General features: G+C 41.8%; 1 protein-coding gene across 4 annotated transcripts in view; it reads right to left on the minus strand.

Moving 5' to 3' along the window:
• PACRGL (parkin coregulated like) overlaps positions 1–25,193 on the minus strand; it is a 34,474-nt gene that overhangs the window by 7,005 nt on the left and 2,276 nt on the right. For 2 of the 4 annotated variants that reach the window (XR_013635728.1, XM_073342396.2), the window contains exons 2-6: positions 21,077–21,237; positions 16,553–16,620; positions 11,064–11,154; positions 6,550–6,684; positions 3,204–3,311 (exon numbers count right to left, since the gene is read on the minus strand). Coding sequence is in view for 3 of the 4 variants with exons in the window: in XM_073342396.2 (XP_073198497.1) it covers positions 3,204–3,311; positions 6,550–6,684; positions 11,064–11,154; positions 16,553–16,620; positions 21,077–21,220 (546 nt within the window). In the remaining variant the exon portion in view is untranslated. The remainder of the gene's footprint in view (positions 1–3,203; positions 3,312–6,549; positions 6,685–11,063; positions 11,155–16,552; positions 16,621–21,076; positions 21,238–25,193) is intronic. The other 2 variants (XM_073342397.2, XM_073342398.2) reach the window with 2 other exon arrangements.

Genomic DNA, 25,193 nt, shown 5'->3' on the forward strand with positions numbered 1-25,193 from the left:
GTTGCCCTGCTTTGCCACTATATCATGATCCTGGATTTTTAGACGCATGGTCAGGCAGCTCTCTGTTTCATCAGGTGGCTGTATGTCCCTATCCAAGCCATCTTCCTTCTGTACTGGCTTCAGTCTACAAAACCCCAGCTTTCTCCTTAGCCAAGTTGGACTTTGACCCTGGCTGGACCTTGATCAGGTTTTGGAGCTTGGTCAGCTCCTTTTGCAGTAGTAAGCACTGCTGGTCTGCTGTCTTCTTTTCAACTTTGAGATGGGTCAGTTCTTGCTCCTATTTTAGTGCTTACCCTACAATCCTTTCCCATGAAGAGCAGATCTCTTCCAGCTCCTGCTGGTATTAAGCTACCTATATCCGTAGTTCCAGGATTTCAGCCTGGTTCCGATCAGCCGTAGCAGTCCCCTCTTCTAGCTTATCCCAGTCCTTTACTGTAGAGGTCTGCTGTGTAGCTGAGGGGCTACGCTATTATTGCAGCCTCTGTTGTACATGGGAACTTACTGTTTATGGCACAGGACACCCACTTCTTTATTAGACTGCTACTCACTCCTTTCAGGAGGCCTTTCTGGGTGCCTAGCCCATCAGCCAACCCACTGGTATCCACACAAGCCTTGGGGTAATCTCTGGTCTTAGTCTCTGGCTCTTTTCCCAGTATGGTAAGCTGCTCCTCTAAGGCTTGCTGGGTCCTCTCTCAGGTCAGCTTCTGTTGTTGGCTTTCTTTCAGAATTCTGCTCAAGGAGAGGGTTTCTCTCTTCTGTATCTCTATTTTTGTATGGGCCCACTGGTCTCTATAATAGGCAGATGCTCCAACTCCTTCTATCTTTTAGGCTGGAGACTTCCTACTCCAGGTTTCGGTTCAGCTCACCTCCTTCACCTGCCTATCATCTTTTGTGTAGCCAGTGTCTCACTCACTAGGCAGACACGTTTTGCTTGCCTTGGATACCTCTTTACATTTGGCTGCCAGTGCCTTCACCTTCACCTTCTCAAGATCAGCTGTCTCCTGCTTGGTCTGTCCCCAGCTCCTTGGCCAGCTCTTTCACCATTTGAAAACGGGTCTGTTCTATTCCCTGGACCTGGGTCTCATAAGCCTTTAGCCAGTTATTTAGTTCATACCAGAGAGCATTCATCTGGTTCTGCAGGTTGCAGGGGTGCCTGGTGCCCAACCAAGAGTCCTGACTATCCGTCATTCTCTGAGCTCCCAGGCCCTGTGAAACAAGTTTCCCTCGGTCTCCAACACCTCCTGTCAAGGAACCCTGCTGTCCCTCAGAGCTTCTTTTTGGGCTCTTCTCCACAGAAGTCATTTCAGGGCCCTGGCCTTGCTTCAGTTCCTGCAACACATTAGGTACATTCCCCATGTTCTCTTCCCTCAGGACAGACACTGCAGGCTGGGTCTTCCCTTCAGAAAAAGGGTTGTTCAAGACACACAACTGCTTTCCCATTTCTATCACATGGGCTTCAGTCCTTCCTTGTCTACCAGGTTTGCCAATTACAGGGAGTCCTGGGACTATGATAGTACCAGTACTGACTTCCTGAGTTAGGGGGGGCAACACCTTCTTATGTGGCCCATTTCCCCACAATGGAAAAAAAACTATCCGTGGGTAGTCTTCCAAGCCCTAAACTGAGTCCCGACAGTCCTCTGTTCTGCCTTAACTATAGCCTGGGCCTCAGCCATTCATGGCTGAGTGTCTTTATCCACCTGGCCTTCACTGGTCCCAGCAGCCCTCATGGCAACCGGGCTGGACTTACAACCATGGCTTGTATCAAGCTGAATCCATCTCACCTGACCCCTTGCCCATACTACCTAAAGCTCCACCGGGGGGGGGGGGGTGTCTTCTGACTCTTTCCTCTGTGGCACCTGCAGCGGCCGGGCCTGGGTAGACGCTGTTTTAGCTGCCAGGCTCCCTGCCAAGCCTAAGACTGGTGATCCTGGAGTTGCTGCTGTTGAAGCCCCTCCTGGGTTTTGCCGTGCTGTTGCTGGGTGGCTTGCTGAGGCTTTGAAGCTGCCACAGTTTGCTGCTGCTGGCCTACAGCTCTTATCAGCTCTTCCATGGTCCCCTTGTTTGCAGGGGCTGGTCCGAACAATCCTACTTCTGGTACCAGTGTAAAGTGGTTGAACTCACCTCTCGCAAGTGCCCCCTGGCCAACTGCGTGTGCCTGCACTCTCTCTCTCTCTCTCTCCCCGTTTGTGGTGGGTCTTCACTGACTCAGCCCTCCAGTCAAGTCATACACAGTATGTCTGTGAGATAAAAGCAACGCAACCCCCTTTTGGGGTACTCTCTCAGTGCCCTCCGTAATATCTCTCTCTGTTTGTCCCTGTTCCGCAATAGAGCGGTGCTCCAGAGCTCTTTCCCTGGAGGCAATGTCTTCATCCTCTCAGGGCCTTTCTGGCTCCAGCTCTTCAGCTGGGCCACTACAGTTCAATCCCACTTCTGGGGTGCCTCAAAGTCCAGGCCACTTTCCCAGTAGCTGCTGGTGAGGATCCGGGCCCGCCCTCTACTCTGGGTGCCAGCCCAGAGACCCTATAGATAGCAGCCATCTGCAATGTCCCTTTAAATAAACTGCATTGCTGCTATAATTCCTTGGGCCACTTCCCCGTGCTCCCGCACATTCTTCACCCTAATCTCAGGGTCTTGTCCTCGTGGAGTCCCAGCAGCCAGCCTGGAGCACCATCCACTCTCCTCAGTCTGGCCCTGCAGCTCTTCTTCTATTAGCCTGCTGGGCCCTGATTGGCTGCTTCCCACAAAGCCACTCTAGGCAGCTTGGAGGACCTCTCTACTGCCCTTTTATGAGGTGGGGTGTGGCAGGGCCATAAGACCTCCAGCAGGGGGCCTCAGGACCTAGTCCTCCCCATCACAGCAACTTTAATGGGTTTTGTTACTAAATATTAATATTTAAAATTCACAGGTAATTTTATAATAAACAATGTCCCTTCAAAACACAGTAACTAATATGTCTCAGTCTTTAGGGGGGTTTATTGTACAAATTGTTCTTTGGTCTAGTAGCATATACTGAATGTTAGAGCTCTATAATTCACCATATATTATAATAAGACTATGGCTCTCTGCTAAAGCTTATCAAGAAATGCCTTTCATGGAACAGCTGAAAGTTCCATCATCTTTGTGTGAAATGACAGGAAGTCTCTAAACAAAAGTAACATAAAAAATGAAGAGGCACAGTTACTGTGTCAATTTTTTGTACTTACGCTTGTGAGTAGATGTTTCAGCTGATCATTAAGAGCAGGACCAACAATGGCACTCAGCTGTACCAAAGCATTCAATCCTCTTTCAAATACTTCACTGTTTGAATGGGCCTTGTGAGGGGGGAAAATTAATAAACTGCTGTCAAACAGTAATTCTCGATCAAATGTGCAAGCTCACTAAAACAGCAATCTCTTGAGTAGAATAATTAGTACCTACACAGTGCTTTACCTTTTCAAAGCACTGAAACTAATGTTTGAAGAGGTTTAGAAACACAAGTACAGCATTATTGAATATGTTAATATCAAGCATGTGTCATTTAAATGCCAATGTATTTTCAGGGGGGAAAAGGGAAACACACCCAACACAGCATCCAATACTGGATGCTGATGGCAAGTTTCAGAAGTTTTTCAGAATGAAACAGACTTTCATTTATTCTGTAGTGTGACAACTAATCATTTATTTATTTGATGGAGAGCAAGCTAGGTAGTTAAAGAAACGATAGTAATGTGACTGTTATTGTAACAGCATGCAGTATCTTTGGGGGAACATATTTTATTACATTTATGTAACCTGTGGGACAGGGAATGTGATTATGTTCTACTTCCTGGGGGAGGGTTACCACAGCTCCTTCACAAATTAAAAAGGGGCCCGAACCATACAAAATACTCTGGCCTATTAGGGCCCCATAAGACTGATGGGTGACTCCTGGTATGTCTAGTGTGTGTTTAAATCAGTTTGTTGTTTTCATTATGTCTTCTCTGCAATGCTTTCACCTTAAAAATAAATGTGCTTGCTTAGAAAGAGCTGTGTGGTAACTTGTCACTGCTGGCAATACATTGTTCATAGCCCTTGGAGAGAGAAATTAATTTTACCGGTGCTGGCCATTAGGCAGACTAGCTTGCTGGGGATATCCCAGTATAAGGCAGGGCTATGTGCAGGCTTAAAACACCATGTCAGATGGGAGTGGGACAAGGGTCCCCCCGCAGAGACTGGTGATGGCTGCACACCTGAGACCTGACTGGGCACTCCTGAAGTGAAACATAAAGAATAGAACACAGGTGCAGTTACTCAAACTGTGACAAGTCCATCTACAGAATCTCAGTTTTAGTCAGGTGTTTACTACATTACCCTATAACATTTTTAAAAAGCATTCAAGAAATGTGGATTAGCTGCAATTATAGTATAGTAAGTAATTTTAGCTACTAAATTGGTAAACCCAGAGTAACTATTAATGGTAGTGTTAGGTTGGAAGAAGATATTGAATGAGGTCCCTGCCAGGATCTATTGTGGATCATTAACAAAATGTGTTACAGAACACTAATGACTGTCCTGTGTAAGGATCCACTATTTGTTATACTGGATTGTAGTAGTAATGGATGTATATTAAGTACTTCTTAGGCCTCAATTAGAGAAATGCATTTAGTTTTCAGCATTACATTGTAAGAAGATAACTGGGAAAAAGTTCAGACAAAAAGCATAAAAATTTGAAAAAGTTTGAATAACTAGAACTACCAGAATAGGCCCAGGGAACTGATAAAGGCTATAAATATTACTTGACTCATCTGTAGTGCCCATAACGTGAGGATCTCAAAGAATTCTCGAGTATTAATCCATCCCCGTAAAATCCATGGGGTAAATAACAATTACTACCCTTTTATAGGTGAACAAACGGAGGCACAGCAAAATAATAAGTAATTTAACAAATAATTTAACTTGGCTGAATTCACACAGCAAGTCAGTGGGAAAACCAGAAATATAATCCTGAAAAGAGACCTGGACACAGATCCATAAAGAGAGCTAGGTGCTGCAATGCTGAACCTCTGAGCATGCCTACCAGATCAGGCCCCACAGACAAAACAGGCATTCCTCCGCCTATCTTCCCCTGGCTCATGGATAACAATAAGGCTTAGGTGGGAGAGAGGAATCCAGATGCCTAGAGTGAGGCAGCAGTGTGCTTGCTCAGAGGCAGATACTTACATGCCTAAGGAACTTTTAGTGGAAATTCAGCACTGAGTTTAGGTTCCCACAGGGCTGGATGGCAGCCAAGTGGGGGGTTTTAGGGATTGCAAAGGAACCTAAATCTGGAATTTAGGTACCTAAGCATCTTTTCAGATCTGGCCATTGTATTAAGAGTCCCCATACAGGTCCATTCCAACCTAAGACTTCTGCCTTGCCATAACCTTTCAATTCCTTCGAATGAATTACTGTAATACACATTTTAAAAAGTATGCTTAGTCCCATTTTCTAATGTTATTCGTCTTTCCCCATTGATCTATTCCATTTCATCCTTTGAACCCCTTTAATTTTATTTCAATCCTTCCATAAAACAGTCTTATCTATTTGCTGTGGGTCTGTGCATTTTACCTCATATGTCCCTTTACCTTTGATTATATGCATATTATACATAAAGCACAATGATGTTGAAGTTCTACTGGTGCCTATTTCCCACACTCTGAGTATGTCTACACTGCAACGTAAGACCAAGGTTAATGGGAATCCAGTTAGCTGACCTGTGTTAGGGAACCTTAGGCTTGAGTGTCTACATTATATTTTAACCCTAGGTTAAGAATTTTCTGACCTGTGCTCGAACCTAGTGCTCTGGTGTTCACACTGCAGTGTGCAGAGCCATATCAAAGTAATTATATCTCAGAGTCCCTAGAGCACTCCCCCTCCCAAAATGTGGTCACTCTAGCCTTAGGAACATGATGCACTGTAAGAAAACTTTACTGCCCACCCTGCACATTACCAGGAAGCACCCCACTTTGCAAAAGGCTTGATGGACTCGCTCTCTTTTGCACACCCAGGAGGCTCTCTGATAATTTGCTTGCAGATTGGTGCTCAGAACAGAATAAGTTAACGCTGACCTGAGCTGCCTCCGTTTGCCAACGGGGAGGGAGGGAAGGGACTTCTGTTTTCAATAGAGTGCAGATTCTTGGGATAGAGAGGACTAAGGAAGATGTCCCATGGAATTGTGGGATACTTCCAAATGACTCCCAGGACCTGAGTCAAGTGGGGTAGTGACTACACTGTAAAGTAATAGGGCTCAGACCCTGCTTGACTTGAGCTTGGACCCTCCTGGGTCCCAGCCCTTGGCTAACACAATTGCAGTGTAGATGCAAGGAGTGGTCAGCCTTGAGCCCAGGCTCAAGTACAGGCTTACACTGAGAGTAGACATTCTCTCAGAGCCTGAAGAGTCATTCGAGAGCTGCCCAACTTCTCATGGGTTGCTTCTGTCATCCTAGGACTCAGATAGTTTCCCATCTGCAACACTTGTACCAAACTGTGACTTTTTTTCTTTGTAAGAAAAGAATCCAAGACTATAATAAATGAAAAATAAGAGAAACATACCAGAGTAGCCTTTAACACTGGAACGAGTCGAGGCAACAAGGGAATTGCTTTTTCAGGAGCATCTTCAACCAAGAGTAATTCCTTAAAGCCCTCCTTTGATACAAATGTATATGGGTGTTTTGTCTCTCTTAGTCCCTGTTTATATATATATATATATGGAAAATATCTTTTCTTAATATGTAACTTTTAACACAACACTACATTAAAACATCAAAAAGTTCCCTCTAGTAGCAATATATTGCTTATGTTTTATTGCAGCAGCCATTCAAAAACATAAAAACACACTTACTCCACCATGTGGATTCATTGAGTATACCTCTGCTCACTAAATATTCAGGTTTTTTCCTTGATACGTGAAAGAATACTTTTACCCTTTTAATATGGTCATTTTCATCAACAGATGTACTTCTTTATCTTCATTCCATCTTCCCAAAGTAATTTCTCCACAGCCCCATGAACAGAAAATAGATGACATTTCTAAGGGATTTCCCCTACTCTTAATGAAAAACAGAATGCAGTACAAGGCTGACACTTTAAAGTGGTGCAGGCTTGTGATGTCCTGAATCACAGGAACTCACAATCTATATGGCAGAAATCTTTGATTTGTTCTGTGAGAGAAGGTCCCTCAGCCACTTCAAATATTAAGAGATTATTTTTTCTTTCAAAAGCACCTAAACATAGCTCAGGTTCAGCCTAGCACGTCTGATACAGGACTCTAAGACCTGATCTACACTAAAAAATTAAGTCTATCCACCTTCATCACTCAAGGGTGTGAAAAATCCACACCACTGAACGGTGTAGTTAAACTGACATGATTCTTCTGTAGACCTAGCTGCTGCCTCTTTGGGAGGTGGATTACCTACACTGATGGGAGAACCCCTCCTCTCGGCGTAGATAGTGTCTACACTGAAGCGTTGGAGCTGTGCTGCTGTAGAATTTCAAATGTAGAGATGCCCTAAATTTAAGTTTGTAGAGATTCTTGGAATGTCTTTTCAGGCAAACTCCCTGCCAAATGTTGGGAAAACAGGAAATAAGACTGGACACAAAGTAACTTATAGTGACCAGTACAAAGAGCAGAAGGTAAGGATAAATTTGAGCATATTTTCGACTAGGTTTCCTGGCTGCTTACTGACTGTAATTCATTTTGATTGACAAGGCCCCACTTCCAGTGAGTAAGATTAACTCACTGAAGAGAAGGTTCTCTTTACATAGTTGGGATGGACCTAAATTTACACACAGGAAACTGGTGACTGACAGGAGAATCTCTGAAACCACAAAAGAATCAAAGGATTCTCTACAGGAGCTGGAGCTCTGAGACCCAAATTCAGCTCTGGATGAGCTATTTTGGCAAATATGCCAAAGGCCTTCCTCTTCACACCACAATGCTATATTCATAGATATTTAGGTCAGAAGGGACCATTATGATCATCTAGTCTGACCTCCTGCAACACAGGCCACAGAATTTCACCCACCACTTTTAGAGTCCTACCAAATTCACGGTCCATTTTGCTCAATTTCACTGTCATAGGATTTTTTAAATAGTCAATTTCATGGTTTCAGATGTAAACATCTGAAATTTTAGGATGTTTTTGCTCAGTATTTTAGAAAATTTACCACTGGACAGAGCCCTAGTCTGAAATATTTCAGGCCTTAAGAATGAAAGTGCTGAAAGGTTGTAAAGGGACTGAAAACAGGATTTGAATTGAAATCCCTGTGCAACTGTAATTATAGTGGTCACTCCCCAATAAAACAAAGTATTATTATGAACAGCAAAATCCACAAATCTTTTTGGTTCTTGTTTGTTCAGCAACTTTCCATTACTCTCTCCCATAACCCAAATTACAGAGGAAGATTATTTTAAAAAAATGTTCAACTGCTCAAACTGATTGACCATCTTCAAATATTATCTTTGTTTATACTATGTTTATCAGTGTGAAATGTAACTTGGTTAGATTAGCTTCTTGGGAGCTGTAATTCACTCCAATTTGAGGGCTCAAAAACAAATATATTGCCGCTAAAGGTATCTATAGAAACTGACAGTGACTAATTGTAATAAGATAACTGAAAAATAACCGTTTTGGCTGAACATTACCCCTCAGTTGAAAGTCTGTTTCACACTAGGGATGTACTATCTTTTAACAATGACATTTTACAATATCTATGTGGGTTTATTAAAAGCTTACTCGCTTTCAAAATATTAATTCTCTTAAAATATTGCTGGAAATCCATCACAGAGTTCTCATTCCCTGGGAGAAATGTCTCCAAGAACAATTTAAAATAATATTAAGACACAAAACTATTCAAATAGAGCAATACATTATCACAACCTCCATAAAGAGCTATACTGAAATTTTCCAGTTCTTCAGAAAGCATTATTAGGACAAGTATTTATTGGGCCTATATAAGGTCAAAAGGAGAGTTTAAACGGATTACAGAACAGCATTGTCACCATTTGATGTACAATGCATAAAATACAGATTCTAATCTCTAAATCATACTCAAAATAGGCCAGATGTGGCTATATGCTGGGAGTTTATGTATTAATTTAACTCCCACGATAGAATAAGATTGTACACAATTTAAGATTTCTAGCCCTTATAATTGTGAAGAAAATCTTCCAAATAAGAACTAGTAAATCCCTGTCTTCCCGAGTTTGTATACAGATAAAACAAAGACAAATGGATTCAAGGGGAAGTTGCCTCTGAAACATAATGACAATTGAACACCACTATTATTAACTACTGTTCTTTTCCACAGAAACATTTAGCTAACATGCTTATTTTTTGTTCTTAGACTGATGGGAAGGAAAGCTACAGCCCTCTATAGGCAAGAAAAACGCTGTACTGTAACAGTCCTTTCTGTTCCTGATTTACCCTCTGACTGAATCCTATTCATGTGATGTTTGCAAAGGGTAGAAAGGAAGAAAGAATGAACAGCTGTTCCGCTTCACTTCTCCTTTCATACTGGATTGGGAAGGTGGTTTTACTTGAAGTTTTCCCTCTAGCCACTAGCATTTTTGGTTGCAATTGCTAATCAGCAGCCATTAGGTGCTTCATCTTCTTTCCCCTCTGCCTTTCCTAGTTAGTGTAGCAGAGAGTATACAAAAGAAGAGAGCTGGGAGGAAGATGAAGAGAAGGACAAGATGATCCAAAGCCCAAGGATAGAGAGAAAGGCTTCTGCTGATGCCACTAAAACCTATCCCTTAGGCCTTCGCTGGGGAAGGTGTGATGGATTAGTGTATGTCCGTACATAGCTATATCAAAACTCCATCTCGGAGTGGGGATTCCAGAAGTGTTAGTAAAGGGCTAATAAAGCACAGAAATCAAGAGTCATTAATCTGGATGGTCTCCCATTCAAATGGAAACATCCTAAGACAATAAGCTAGCTGCTACCCAGTGTAACTAGTTCTCCTAGGTGAGTCTGTAACCAACCATCAGATCACCTGATGAGGAACTCAAAGCCACTGAGGAAAGTCACTTGAAAGGGGGGACTGCAACCTTATAATGGGAAGGCTCTCACTGACTTTTGTTGCGGGCAGGGAAGGAGGGAGTAGAAGAAGACAACAATGGGACCCTGAAAGGACTGACCAAAGGACTCCTGGAGTGGTGGGGGCACTGGAAGGAGAGTTTTGCATAAAAGTTTTTATTTTCTATAGAGGTATCTCTCATGTGCTTTGTTTGTGAGTAAAGCACAACTGATTTAGCAATTCTGTTGCAAAGTTTGTGTGCCCCTTGCTTTCACTGTCCTATTTGCTGAAGAGGGGAACAGTAATCCAATGGATCCACAACTTCAGTACAACTCTAGGAACATGAAAAAGCTATGGGGGAGGCTTGGAAGATTCAGGGCCTAGGCAAAAGGACCGTAGAGTGCGCATAGACAACACCCAGACTCTCTCCAGTCTCAGCCTGCCTACGAGCACCTGGGATCCAATGATTGGATCCAGATAAAGGAGACTAGTGAATGTCCACCAGACGCAGCTCATCCAGTAATCCAGAAAGATCTACTAGCTACAACCCCTAAGGAATGTAACTTTTTGGATTCCACGCTGAGGTAAAGATGAGGTATAACAATTGGGAATAAAACTAAGAGGGGTAAAATAAGTGTTCAAGTTCCTTGGAGGTGTTTGGAGGACTACAAAGTATCTGCTTCTATGCAGGTCCTCTGTTCCTCCCCATCTTTCTTCCCGTGAAGGTTCCCACTATCCAGCTGGTCTGGACACTGGGAACTGGATTTGCCTTTAAATGCTCAACATCTTAATATTATTTATTCTTGTAATCTGTGTAAGATTTGAATTTGGGTCTCCAGAAAACCACCAATCATGACAGTTTCTAGATATCGGCGTGAGTTGGCACTTGACATATGAAGTAATAAGTAAACAACTGTTTTAGTTATTGTAGTTATCAACATTCAATTACCCACCTATTTGAATATTGCATGCCAATTTCATTTTTTGACCTTTGCATGGCAAAAAAGCTTTGTACTATTCTATAATTATTCAAGAAAAGCAAGTTTACCTCAGCTAAAGTAATAAGAAGAGGATCAAATGGAAGAGTTTCAGGAAGACATTCCCACTGTAATTTGTGTTTTACTGAGCCATGAACCAACCTATCATGCAGAACACAAGTTAGTAAATGGTACAGAGAAACAAACAGCATATAACAGTAAATTTCTTTAACATGCTAGTCATACCAAAAGATCCACAAATGTTTTGAAAAAATCACTATAAAGGTATATATACCCATCTAATATGCACTGCCTTCCCAGTGAAATGCACAGCCCTATTTGGGCAGAACGCTATAGCGTTTTGACACACCATTACAACTCCTGAAAAAGGCAACATCTGAATTCTTCAACAACCTGTAAATAGAGGCTAAAAATAAAATAGCTGTAAATAATAATAATTACATTGTATTTCCCATATATATATCAACACCAACTGTTTTTCCTGCAAACTTAATGTACTGATAAAAACAACGAGGAGTCTGGTGGCACCTTAAAGACTAACAGATTTATTTGGGCATAAGCTTTCATGGATAAAAAACCCCACTTCTTCAGATGCATGGAGTGAAAATTACAGAAACAGGCATAAATATACTGGCACATGAAGAGAAGGGAGTTAGTTGCCTTACAAGTGGAGGTACCCGTCTCTTCATGTGCCAGTATATTTATGCCTGTATCTGTAATTTTCACTCCATGAATCTGAAGAAGTGGGGGAGTTTTACCCCTGAAAGCTTATGCCAAAATAAATCGGTTAGTCTTTAAGGTGCCACTGGACTCCTCATAGTTTTTGTAGATTCAGACTAACATGGCTACCCCCTGATACTTAATGTACTGATATTTATCAAAACAAAAGTTTTCTGTTTATATGGATATTTACAAGATCAAACTATTTTTTTTTAAACTAAGTCTATCTGTATTTATGCTAGATCTAATTGGTTCTTCTTTAAGTAGATACAATCATGTATTCCACTTAGATGTGCATGCACTCAGGACACCAGAGCTGGAGAATTTTGCCTAGCAATACCAGCAGAAGGCGGCGTTCATGCCTCTTGCTCAAAGCCCCTCCTCTGGCTATATGAGACAGCACCACCTTGACCCTCCTCAGTTCCTTGTTACTTCCGTGGCTAGAGTTGGAGCTCTGTGTGGTACTTAACCTCACAATCTCTCTCTCTGTGACTTTTTTCTAGTTCTATATAGTTAGTTAGTAACCTTAGTATTAGTTAAATTTAATGTTAGTTAATTTAGCTAATTATTTTCCTTGGGATGGCCTCCCCAAGAATGATCCCCACACCCAGTGCTTGGGCAACGCCCATGTCAAGGAGTGGTGTTCAATTTGTAAATCATTCACAAAATGGACTCAGGTGGCTAGAGACCTTTTCCCAAAGCAACATCTGCTCGAACAGGCCATGTGGCCTGTTCCAGCACTGAGGCCCATGCTGGATCAGTCATCCTTAGATTCTCAGAGTGCTGTCGTTTTGTGCTCTGGAGTCAGGACCTCTCTAAAACGATGGAGGAGCCATTCCACATTGAGTGCACAGAGGAAAAGATCACATAAGAGTCTCGTGGAGATTCTTCTGCTTCCTCCAGAAAGAGCATGCACTGGCATGCAGGATGGCACAGGTGCCTCTAACTACTTCCCGGGACTGCACAGGAAGGTTAGAGACGCTGTACTGTCAACACCAGTTCTGGCCCCAGCGTATCTGTTGAGTCCGGCACCAATGAGGACAATGCCAGCACGGACTGTTTCCACATTGACAGCATATCAGGCAGCAAAGGACCACCTCTGCCTTTCCTTCCCGACCTCTCCCTTGGTCCAAGACTTTACCAGGGCTACATCATTTATAGCCCCATTGGCTAGGCAGACTACTGAACCTTGTGAACCTGGGAGAATAACATGAGGGGGAAAGGAGTCCAGGAGAGCTGGCTGTATTTTAAAGACTCCCCATTGAGATGAAAGGGACAAACCATCCCAATGGGTAGAAAGAATAGTAAATATGGCAGGCGACCAGCTTGGCTTAACAGTGAAATCCTTGCTGATCTTAAATACAAAAAAGAAGCTTACAAGAAGTGGAAGATTGGACAAATGACCAGGGATGAGTATAAAGATATTGCTCGGGCATGCAGAAGTGAAACCGGGAAGGCCAAATCACACCTGGAGTTGCAGCTAGCAAGAGATGTTAAGAGTAACAAGAAGGGTTTCTTCAGGTATGTTAGCAACAAGAAGAAAGTCAAGGAAAGTGTGGGCCCCTTACTGAATGAGGGAGGCAACCTAGTGACAGAGCATGTGGAAAAAGCTAACATACTCAATGCTTTTTTTGCCTGTGTCTTCACGAACAAGGTCAGCTCCCAGACTACTGCACTGGGCAGCACAGCATGGGGAGGAGGCGACCAGCCATCTGTGGAGAAAGAAGTGATTCAGGACTATTTAGAAAAGCTGGATGAGCACAAGTCCATGGGGCCAGATGCGCTGCATCCGAGAGTGCTAAAGGAGTTGACGGATGTGATTGCAGAGCCATTGGCCATTATCTCTGAAAACTCATGGCGACTGCGGGAGGTCCCAGACAACTGGAAAAAGGCTAATGTAGTGCCCATCTTTAAAAAAGGGAAGAAGGAGGATCCGGGGAACTACAGGCCAGTCAGCCTCACCTCAGTCCCTGGAAAAATCACACAGCAGGTCCTCAAGGAAAAGGAGAGGAAAGTGATCAGGAACAGTCAGCATGGATTCACCAAGGGCAAGTCATGCCTGACTAATCTAATTGCCTTCTATGACGAGATAACTGGCTCTGTGGATGAAGGGAAAGCGGTGGACGTGTTGTTCCTTGACTTTAGCAAAGCTTTTGACACAGTCTCCCACAGTATTCTTGCCAGCAAGTTGAAGAACTATGGGCTGGATGAATGGACTATAAGGTGGATAGAAAGTTGGGTAGATTGTCAGGCTCAACGGGCAGTGATCAATGGCTCCATGTCTAGCTGGCAGCTGGTATCAAGTGGAGTGTTCCAAGGGTCGGTCCTCGGGCCGGTTTTGTTCAATATCTTCATTAATGATCCGGAGGATGGTGTGGATTGCACCCTCAGCAAGTTTGCAGATGACACTAAACTGGGAGAAGAGGTAGATACGCTGGAGGGTAGGGATAGACCTATACAAATTAGAGGATTGGGCCAAAAGAAATCTGATGAGGTTCAACAAGGACAAGTGCAGAGTCCGGCACTTAGGACGGAAGAATCCCATGCACCGCTACAGACTAGGGACCGAATGGCTTGGCAGCAGTTCTGCAGAAAAGGACCTAGGGGTTACAGTGGACAAGAAGCTGGATATGAGTCAACAGTGTGCCCTTGTTGCCAAGAAGGCCAATGGCATTTTGGGATGTATAGATAGGGGCATTGCCAGCAGATTGAGGGACGTGATCGTTCCCCTCTATTCGACATTGCTGAGGCCTCATCTGGAGTACTGTGTCTAGTTTTGGGCCCCACACTACAAGAAGGATGTGGAAAAATTGGAAAACGTCCAACAGAGAGCAACAAAAATGATTAGGGGACTGGAACACATGACTTATGAGGAGAGGCTGAGGGAACTGGGATTGTTTAGTCTGCGGAAGAGAAGAACGAGGGGGGATTTGATAGCTGCTTTCAACTACCTGAAAGGGGGTTCCAAAGAGGATGGATCTAGACTGTTCTCAGTGGTAGCAGATGACAGAACAAGGAGTAATGGTCTCAAGTTGCAGTGGGGGAGGTTTAGGTTGGATATTAGGAAAAACTTTTTCACTATGAGGGTGGTGAAACACTGGAATGCGTTACCTAGGGAGGTGGTAGAATCTCCTTCCTTAGAGGTTTTTAAGGTCAGGCTTGACAAAGCCCTGGCTGGGATGATTTAATTGGGGATTTGTTCCTGCTTTGAGCAGGAGATTGGACTAGATGACCTCCTGAGGTCCCTTCCAACCCTGATATTCTATGATTCTAACCTTTGTGTTGGCACCACACCTCAATGTTTCCCTTCCACAGTCAGTGGAAGTGGAGTCGGTGCTGAGCTCAGGGCAAGGGACCTCCTCGGCATCAGTGCATCCTGTGCCACCCATTTTACCGTGGTGGTTTCACCACCTTCCACTTCAGGACCATCAGCTACTTCAGTACCAACGCTGACTTCAGGTTCAACATTGCTCCTGGCACTGGGCACAACAGAGGCAAACTCAGCCTGTGGTATTGTTCCCACTGTCGGCACCAGTCTCTCCCTTGTTTTGGGCAATGGATGAGTTGGACTGGTTGCTCACCCCCTCAGGGCTTGTTCCACCTTTATCCCGAGAAACCTGAGACTCCTCAGCATCAAGGTCGGGATCTTTTTTCTCCTGCTCTCCATTGCCTGGCTCACGGGGGGCTGTTCATGGAGCACCATGAGTACCAGGATAGGCACTTGTCTCAAGGTTGGCCCTGCACCTGTTGGCCACTAATGCCTTATCCTTTTGCCCAGTGGCCTCCATGGAATCCGTGGGATGCTCCTCAGTCGCAAGAGTTGCACTCCTCATCTTGTTCTAAGGTGAGAACGCCGGGCAGAATGGTGGCGGGAACTGCCAATCCACCACAGATTCAGGCACCAGTGAGAGCCTTCCCCTTCCCCAGGGAGCCTCTGGAATCATCCCATCTGGGTCCACAAGGGGGAAGATCTGGCCTTGGCTCCTCTTCTTTGTCCCTGGACGATTTGGCAGTGCCTGGCTCTTCCTCTCCTTCAGTGCCTTTAGACTTAAAGACATACCAGGACCTTTTGCAGCATGTGGTGGCTTCCCTAGGCATTCAGGCAGAGTTCCTAAAATACCCATAAGTTGTTGGATATCCTGCAGCCATCTGCCCCTGGGAGAATGGCCCTCCCTATTAATGATGCACTCCTAGAGCCTGCAAAGGTTCTTTGGAGCATATCAGCTTCAATACCACCTACCACAAAGCGCTTGGAGAAACACTTTTTCCCACCGCAGGGAGCTAAGGGCTTTTTCTCCCATCTGGCCCCAAATTCCCTGGTTGTAACTGCGGTGAACAACAGAGCCTGGCTGGGCAGACTTAAGTCCAATCCTAAGGACGAGAACTCTAAAAGGATGGACTTCCCTGCAAATGCAGATTGTGAACCAGCAGCCAATCTCTGTTCAGCTGATTGGGTCGCAAACCACAAGATTGCAAAATGCCAAAAATTTCACCAGTGAAGTACACCCCAACTCCATCGGAACAAATTCGTCAGATGCAGAAGTAGGTTTTTTACCCACGAAAGCTTATGCCCAAATAAATCTTTTAGTCTTTAAAGTGCCACCGGACTCCTCGTTGTTTTTGCTTCCTTTTGAGAAGAATTAAATATCAGAGGCACCTTCAGAGATCAGTAAAATCAAATAGCCAGAGAACATACAAATTAGTGTATAGTTTTCATCCTACACAAACAGTAATAAAGAAATGAGTCTTGATCTATTTAACTGCACCTAAGACTACTGTCTGAATAGATTCAGTTAAATTGTTTTTAAAAATTCATTACCTGCAAGGTATACCACCTTTAGAGTAAATGGCAGAAAATGCAGAAGGAGCTTTTGAACGATCCCCAAACTGGGTGGACAAAAAAGTGAAATGCATTATTTACTCACTATCATAATATTTCAGTTATAACCATTATAAATGTACTTCAGTATTGCAGTTTAGAGAGAAATGTGACAAACAATCTTGTGATCAAAAAACAACTGTAAAGATACTGCAGAGACTGGATGGAAAAAATTCTAACATTTAATTAAATAATAAAGTAACCTCACAGCAGTATGTTACTACTGTTTTGTTAAGAAAAATAAGTAAATATGCTCATCCTTAATGAACTTTTCATTTCCCATCCCATTTTTCTACTTTCTCGTGCAAGTAGTCCCACTAAAGTCAATGATGGCCCCATGGGGATGGAGGGGTCTCTTCACATAAGTGGGGAGGGAGCATGGCTCCTGGGCTCTCCAGCTCCCCCAGATGGCACACAGACATCACAAAGCCTGACTTGACTGAAGAGGAGATATGAGTTGGACTGGGTGGGGAGGAGAAGAGAAGGAGGATATTGGGACAAGGAGACTGGGAGCCAGTGAGGGTGGGAAGATGAACTTGATGAGGAGCCAGGGAGGAGACTGGGACCGGCTGGGCAAGAAGACTTGAGCAATTGAGGAGGGGTTGCTGTGCAACCATAATTTGGCCGCCTTGTGCATATGTGCTGTGATACAATTTTTCCCCACATGACCCCTGCCTCATTCAGTACACACAACGGACCTTCAGTGAAGATGAAGCAATGTTATGCAATGAAGGAGGCTGGAGGTAGGATCCCTGCCTAATTTTTTTCAGAAATGTAGTGAAGGATACAGAAGATTAGAAGAAGATAAAAGATTGTCTCACGGTTAAGGCAGTTGAATGCTACATTGGAGAACTGGATTCTATCCCTGCCTATTCCTGAGAGTTCCTATATGATGATGCTAACCAATCGCTTAAGCCAAAACTTTTCCTAGATGTTCACTGACAGTGTGTTCACTGATTATGTGTGCACAACCTGAGACCCTGGAATGCTATACACTCACAGCTGCAACTAAAGTTAATGGGGGCTGTGTTTTGATCATATAGAGCAGTAGTTCTCAACCAGGAGTGCATGTACCCCTGGGGGTACTCAGAGGTCTTCCAGGGGGTACATCACCTCATCTAGATATTTGCCTGGTTTTACAACAGGCTACATAAAAAGCACTAGCAAAGTCAGTACAAACCAAAATTTCATACAATGACTTGTTTATATTCCTCTATATACTATACACCAAAATGTAAGTACAATACTTGCATTCCAATTGATTTATTTTATAATTATATGGTAAAAATGAGAAAGAAAGCAATTTTTCAGTAATAATGTGGTGTCACACTTTTTTATTTTATGTCTGATTTTGTAAGCAAGTAGTTTTTAAGTAGGGTGAAATTTGGGGGTTAATTCACCACCTGCAAAATGGGGATAATACCACTTCACCGGGTGTTGTGAAAATAAATTACTGTTTGTGAATCTCTCAGATACTATAGTGATGAGAACCACAGAAAAGTCTCTGAGAAAGTTAGTAATTTTTACTTCAGAGCAGGGTTTTGAATAGTGAGGAATAGAGAAAGTCTAGTGTCACACGTTTAACAACAAGACTAAAAAGTAATATCAAATACCTGCTCACTCAATGACACTATCCATTCTGTGCACTGAATGAACCAGGAGTCTTGTGAGAAAAAAAATAGTATGCAATCATGTAATTAAAGATTGTATCATAAAGCATACACATCAGGAGTCTGATTAAGGTTGCAGTCTCCCATTTTCTCCCTCGAGTGCTTGATTTTGCAATGTTAACTAAATTTTAACATAATTGTGTGTGTAATTTCACTGTATGTTGGCTTGGATAACAGTGAATTGATGAAACCATGATATTTTTTCACAAAAAGAGATTCTGTTTTAATAAAACTGTTCCTTGTTGACTGAAGCTTTCAATTTTTAGTACTGACAAGATGGCACCTTTCATAAGCATTATGCTTGCAGTCTCTCACTGGCTTTCCGTTCAGCCTACGATGTTACCTACTGTAAACCGGTAAGCTAACTCATCAGCCCACGCACCACAGAACAGTCTCCAGCCACAAGATTTCAATCCCTTTTTCCTCAGGGTTTTGGCTTTATTTCTTCAAAACAACATAAGTTCAGTATATTGAATGCTTCCCTCTCCACTAATCCAGAGTCTTCTGCAGGGGTCTAACCATGCCATGACCAAGTCACAGCAAGCTTCTCTGCTCCCATCTCATTCAGACGTTGCTCCTTGCAGGATTACACTCTACAGGACTATTACCTGAAGATTTCACATGAACTGGATTCTCTTGCCAGGGACTCCTGCTTCTGACAACTGTCACCAGCAACTTTTATGAGTACTAGATGATCTTCCAGCTATCACCTGATCTCTGCCTCAGCTGGGAGGCAGCTGATCAGTCAGAGGGGGCTAGACCCATCTCCTCTTAAAAGGAGTGACAACTACCTTGTATTGAAAACCCTGTAGCCCTTTGCCTGTGTGTATGTATCTTATTTTTTAAAAGGAAAAAAAAATAGGTGAAAACTGAAGTATTTCTAAATAGAAAAAACAATCCTAGAAATGGAGAGATTGCTGTCAAATACCCTTGTGAAAAGGATAAGGAATTAGATACTGTTTACCTCAGGCATTAGGTCTTGCAGACCTTGGAGACTGAATGATTAATAACAAAAGTTAAGAATCTAAACTCACAAATCAGATGAAGTGTCTCCAAGCATAGAAAACATATTTTAGGGAATAAAATGCTTTCTACAGCAATTCTCAAGTTAGGAAGAAGAAAGTCTTGAAAATGATGCGGATACTCACAATAGCTTTGCCCACTTTTTCTAGCTCATGCTACCTCAGAACAGTCAGGGCTGAAGGTTTTAAAAGAAAAAATCATAGTTTCTTATCCACTTATAGTCAGTCTAATGCTGACAGTTCAGTGAAGACAAGAATCTTAAGTATATTGGCACTACATCTTTTTTGCTTTAAAACAAAAAAGTAATCTCTAATCTAACTTCAAGAAAAATAGAACTTTCCCAAAGTAATTCCCAGAGCATATCTTTCAGAAAAAAAATCCAATCTTGATTTTAAAATGTGCGGTGATGGAGAATTCAACATGAATCTTGGCAAATTGTTCAATGGTTAATTAATCTAACTATTAATGTCCACTTATTTCCAGTCTGTATTTGTCTAGCTTCAACTTCTCGCTATTGAACTGTTTTATACCTTTCTCTGCTAGGCTGAAGAACCCATTATTAAATATTTGTTCCCCATGTAGGTACTTATAGACTGTGATCAAGTCACCTCTTAACCTTCTCTTGGTTAAGCTGAACAGATTGAGCTCCTTTAGTCTATCAGGGTAAAACATGTTTTCTATGCCTTTAATCATTCTTATGGCTCTTCCTGCACCCTCTCCAATTTAATCAACCTTCTTAGTGAATAATGGACAAAGTATTCCTGCAGTGGCCACATCAGTGCCTAACAAAGCCAAAATAACCTCTCTACTCTTAATTGAGATTCCTATTTGTACACATCCAAGGATTGCATGAGAGCTTTGGCCACGGCTCTGGGAGCTCATGTTCAGTTGATTATCCACCACAACCCCCAAATCTTTTTTGGAGTCACTGATTCCCAGGATATAGTCCCCTATCCTGAAAGTATGGCCAACGCTCTTTGTGTCTAGATGTACACATTTATATTTAGCTGTATTAAAATTCAATTACTTCAACTATTTGTATGTTCAGAATTGGCAACCTCTTTCTTCAGGAACATTAACTGAAAAGAATGCAGTGTCAAAATTTGACAATTATGTCCAGCAAGTTTTGACAAACACATTTGATAGATATTTCCAGTAGGTCAGCACCAAACTAGTAATCAATGTTGGTAGTGATGTTCAAAATCAATAACCCAGTAAAAAAAATAGTGGAATTTCTAACATATCTTGGTACAATTGTTTAAGTCAGGGGTTCTCAAACTGGGGGCCGGGACCCTTCAGGGGGTCACGAGGTTATTCCAGGGGAGTCGCAAGCTGTCAGCCTCCACTCTAAACCCCGCTTTGCCTCCAGCATTTATAATGGTGTTAAATATATTAAAAAGTGTTTTTAATGTATAAGGGGGGGTCACACTCAGAGGCTTGCTGTGTGAAAGTGGTCATCAGTACAAAAGTCTAAGAACCCCTGGTTTAAGTTTTTCAGGCTGGGTGAACAAGACCTAGTAACCTTCATATCATAAATAGATCCACTGTTGTTTCTGCAATTTGAAGGGCCTGCAACTTACATTTGAAAAAGTTTACTTTCTGGAAAATATAGGACAATATAAAAGAAGATCTAAGCCCTAGAAAACCATAGATCTTCTGTGCTCAAAGATTTCTGTTGTCCCAATTGAATGCCATATTTTTTGTGACTCTCTCACTTTCTGTTTGGCCCTACTCATTTATGCTGGTACAGAAAAATACCATCTCTACATACCGGATCAATAGTTTTGGGGTTAAGTTTATCACTGGGCCTTGGTTGTGGCTTAACCGCAAGATCTGGAGAACTAGATGAAGGAGATGAAGATGTCTTGCTTTTCTGTATTGCAGTCTTTGGTTTTATTTGGAAACCTGATGACATTCTTTTATCATAAATTCCTAGAATGAAAAAAGCAAACAAACCTAAAAACAGAGTTCTCATTCCCGCTTGACAGCAAATTAAGAACTTTAATCCTGATTTTTGTTGTACCCAAATCTCACATTCTAGGTTGTGCAAGGAATGCAGGAAATATGAACCAATGCATATAAATCATGTATTGCTGAACACCCAAAACAGTGCAGGGTAAATACCAATCACTCCATTTTTCAAACACACGCCTCCACATCTCTTTGTTTCCTGCATTGTTGTCCTTTACCACTCTGCTAGAGCAACACCTGCAGTAAAGTGAAATTGAGTTTAGTCAGTTTCACTCTGCTGCTAGTGCCGCACTTAAAGCGCAAAGCTGTTCTCTGGAGGGAAGGAGAGGGGATGGGTACAAATACAACAAAAGAGGAAGCAAAACATTGGAAGGGATAGGAAAGATGGGGAAAAAAGAGAATTTAAGTGCAAGGAGTGATCAAAAATATTCTGAAATAGAGCAAAATCAGAGAACAATAAATAGGGTGAAAGACAAAATGGGAAAAGAACAGAAAATGAAAAGAAGATTTCAAAAAAGATTTCAAATGTTTTAACTTTTTGAATACAGAACACTTTAAAAACTAACAACTAGAAAACATGTACATATAGTGTATTAAATAAACAAAATATTCAAAGTTTAGAAAAAATAGTTATAATGCAGAAAACACAACTCTAGTATCCTTTTAACAGGGGAAATTTTATTTGTAATGTAACATATCAAATCTTCAGTGTGAAACTTTAATGAAGAGCCCAGATTACTACTGAGGAAAGATATACAGTCTCAGATATCACCTCATACTTAAAGAAAGATACGAGAGTTACAAGCTCTTCAGAGATACATGGTGGGGTTTTTTTACAAAAATATTTAAGGTGATTGAATGAGTTATACAAATTAATTTTGAATTAAATAATTGTATTAATTGTGTTGGTCCTGCTAGGATAGTCCAAGTTCCCTTGCTCACAGTGTACACTGTTAAATGACTCAATCATTGAGTCACTGTCTACTGAGAAAACATTTATCAAAATCAATTCTATTCTTGATTTACACCTTGGATTCTCCTCCATGTTTTTTCTTTTTTTTCCCCCCTCAGAACTGTGGCATTCCATGACTAAGGCTCCATGTTTGTCACAGAAGTCACGGATTCCGTGACTTCTGCAGCAGCCCCGGGAGCCACCTGAGCAACCCCTGGGCCAGTCACACTGGCTGCTGCTGGGGTAGTCTAGAGTGGGCCCCCCACGCACCAGCAGCAGGAGTTTGGGTGTGGGGGGCTCAGGGCTTGGAGTGCAGGCCAGTGCTTACTTACTTACTGTGTTAACTTACTTATTGTAAACTACTAAAATAATAAAGGGAAAGTTTAAAAAAATATTTGGCAAGGTATGGAAACTGTTTCTGTGCCTGTTTCATTTAATGTATGACAGTTAAAAGCAGCATTTTTTTTTCTGCATAGTAAAGTTCCAAAGCTGTATTAAGTCAATATTCAGTTGTAAACTTTTGAAAGAATAACCATAACGTTTTGTTTAGAGTTACGAACATTTCAGAGTTATGAACAACCTCCATTCCAGAGGCATTCGTATCTCTGAGATTCTACTGTAACTTGCTAATGCAAATTTATTATCACCAAACTTCTTATTACCACATCATACTTAATGTATTTCTCCAAATGCCAGAATAATTGATCTCTGAATGGTTTCCATATTATAAAAGCTCCAAATAGTAAAACAACAAACTTTAAGATTAACATTATACTATATGTCAGGCAAACAATTCAGTATTGCTGTTGGTGCCAAAATTCAAAATCTACATTCAGCCATAATGATGGTCTTCTTGCTAAAAAGTAACATTAGCAATAAAACAAGAAACCATATTTAGTATGAGAAATGTGGAATTTATTTTCCTCAGCAAAGTATTCAGGAAGTTCACATAATTAGAAGCAGCCATGGGATTAGAGGGAAGGTTCTCTCATGGATTGGTAACTGGTTAGGTAAACAGTGAGGTGGCAAAATTTGCAGATGATACAAAACTACTCAAGATAGTTAAGTCCCAGGCAGATTGCAAAGAGCTACAAACGGATCTCTCAAAACTGGGTGACTGGGCAACAAAATGGCAGATGAAATTTAATGTTGATAAATGCAAAGTAATGCACATTGGAAAACAATCCCAACTATACATATAAAATAAGGGGATCTAAATTAGCTGTTACCACTCAAGAAAGAGATCTTGGAGTCATTGTGGATAGTTCTCTGAAATCATCCACTCAATGTGCAGCGGCAGTCAAAAAAGCAAACAGAATGTTGGGAGTCATCAAGAAAGGGATAGATAATAAGACAGAAAATATCATATTGCCTCTATATAAATTCATGGTATGCCCATCTTGAATACTGCACGCAGATGTGTTCACCCCATCTCAAAAAAAGATATATTGGAATTGGAAAAGGTTCAAAAAAGGGAAACAAAAATGATTAGGGGTATAGAACGGCTTCCATATGAGGAGAGATTAATAAGACAGGGACTTTTCAGCTTGGAAAAGAGGCAACTAAGTGGGGATATGATAGAGGTCTATAAAATCATGAGTGGTATAGAGAAAGAAAATAAGAAAGTGTTATTTACTCCTCATAATATAAGAACAAGGGGCCACCAAATTAAACTAATAGGTAGCTGGTTTAAAACAAACACAAGAAAGTATTTTTTCACGCAACACACTGTCAACCTCTGGAACTCCTTGCCAGAGAGTGTTGTGAAAGCCGATAGTATAACAAGGTTCAAAAGGGAACTAGATAAATTCATGGAAGATAGGTCCATCAATGGCTATTAGCCAGAATGGGCAGGAATGGTGTCCCTAGCCTCTGTTTGCCAGAAGCTGGGACTGGGTGACAGGGCATGGATCACTTGATAACCTGTCTGTTCATTCCCTTTGGGGCACTTGCCATTGGCCACTGTCAGAGGACAGGATACTGGGCTTGATGGACCTTTGGTCTGACCCAGTATGGCCATTCTTATGTTCCACTAGGTAGCAAACATAGTGAAAATATAGTATCTGCAATCTGTTTTAATATAGTGCACAGATCATTTAGTTTAATATTGTTAATTAGTTTAACATTTGAACATGTGCTTACAGACTATTGGAAGAGCACATTTTAGACGAAAAATATTATAATGTAATAACTAGCATAGTCATCCATAGTAAGACACTCTAAATCAGTTTCTCTTCTGAGAATTAATAAAGCCACATGATAAAGATTTCAGCAGAGAAGAAAGTAGTCAACAACAAATTCTAATATTCCAGATATAATGACCTTACCAGCAAAGAGGAACAAAAATTAAAATAAAATATGTGGCTGTGGATAACTGAAAAATGTCAGCACCTGGGGACAAATCAAGATAGGAGTTAAAGACGACAGTAACAGAGTTAGAATTACAAGAAGGGGGGGAGGGAGAGTACTTTACCCAAGAAGACTTCAGTCTTTCTACCACTGAATTTGATATTCATGCAGCCAGGAGTCGACTGCACAATAGAAATGTATAAATGACACACATTTAGGAGAGATCAGAGAGCAGAGGTACAGTGAGATGCATAGAAGTGATGTTCAAGATTGAAACTAGAAATAAAAGCATCCCAATGGCAGAAAACAGACCTAAATTAAAAATCCTTAAACAGAAATAAAACAAGTAAGCATGAGGAAAGGTTTCAAAGCAGAAGAAGAGAGAGTTAGAGTCACAGACTTGTGGAAAGGTAGAATCACAATATCCAGGGCTTCAAATACCAACTTGCTCCTTTACCCATCACAAGTAGGAATTCTCCCTGCACGAGTGGGGACTGGAAGCCATTAGCCAGGCTATAGAAAGAAAGGAGCAGAGTGGCCCAAGCAACACTAAAGGAGTACTTGTGGCACCTTAGAGACTAACCAATTTATTTGAGCATGAGCTTTCGTGAGCTAC

The sequence above is a fragment of the Lepidochelys kempii genome, chromosome 4, assembly GCF_965140285.1.
Source record: "Lepidochelys kempii isolate rLepKem1 chromosome 4, rLepKem1.hap1, whole genome shotgun sequence".
NCBI lineage: Eukaryota > Metazoa > Chordata > Testudines > Cheloniidae > Lepidochelys > Lepidochelys kempii.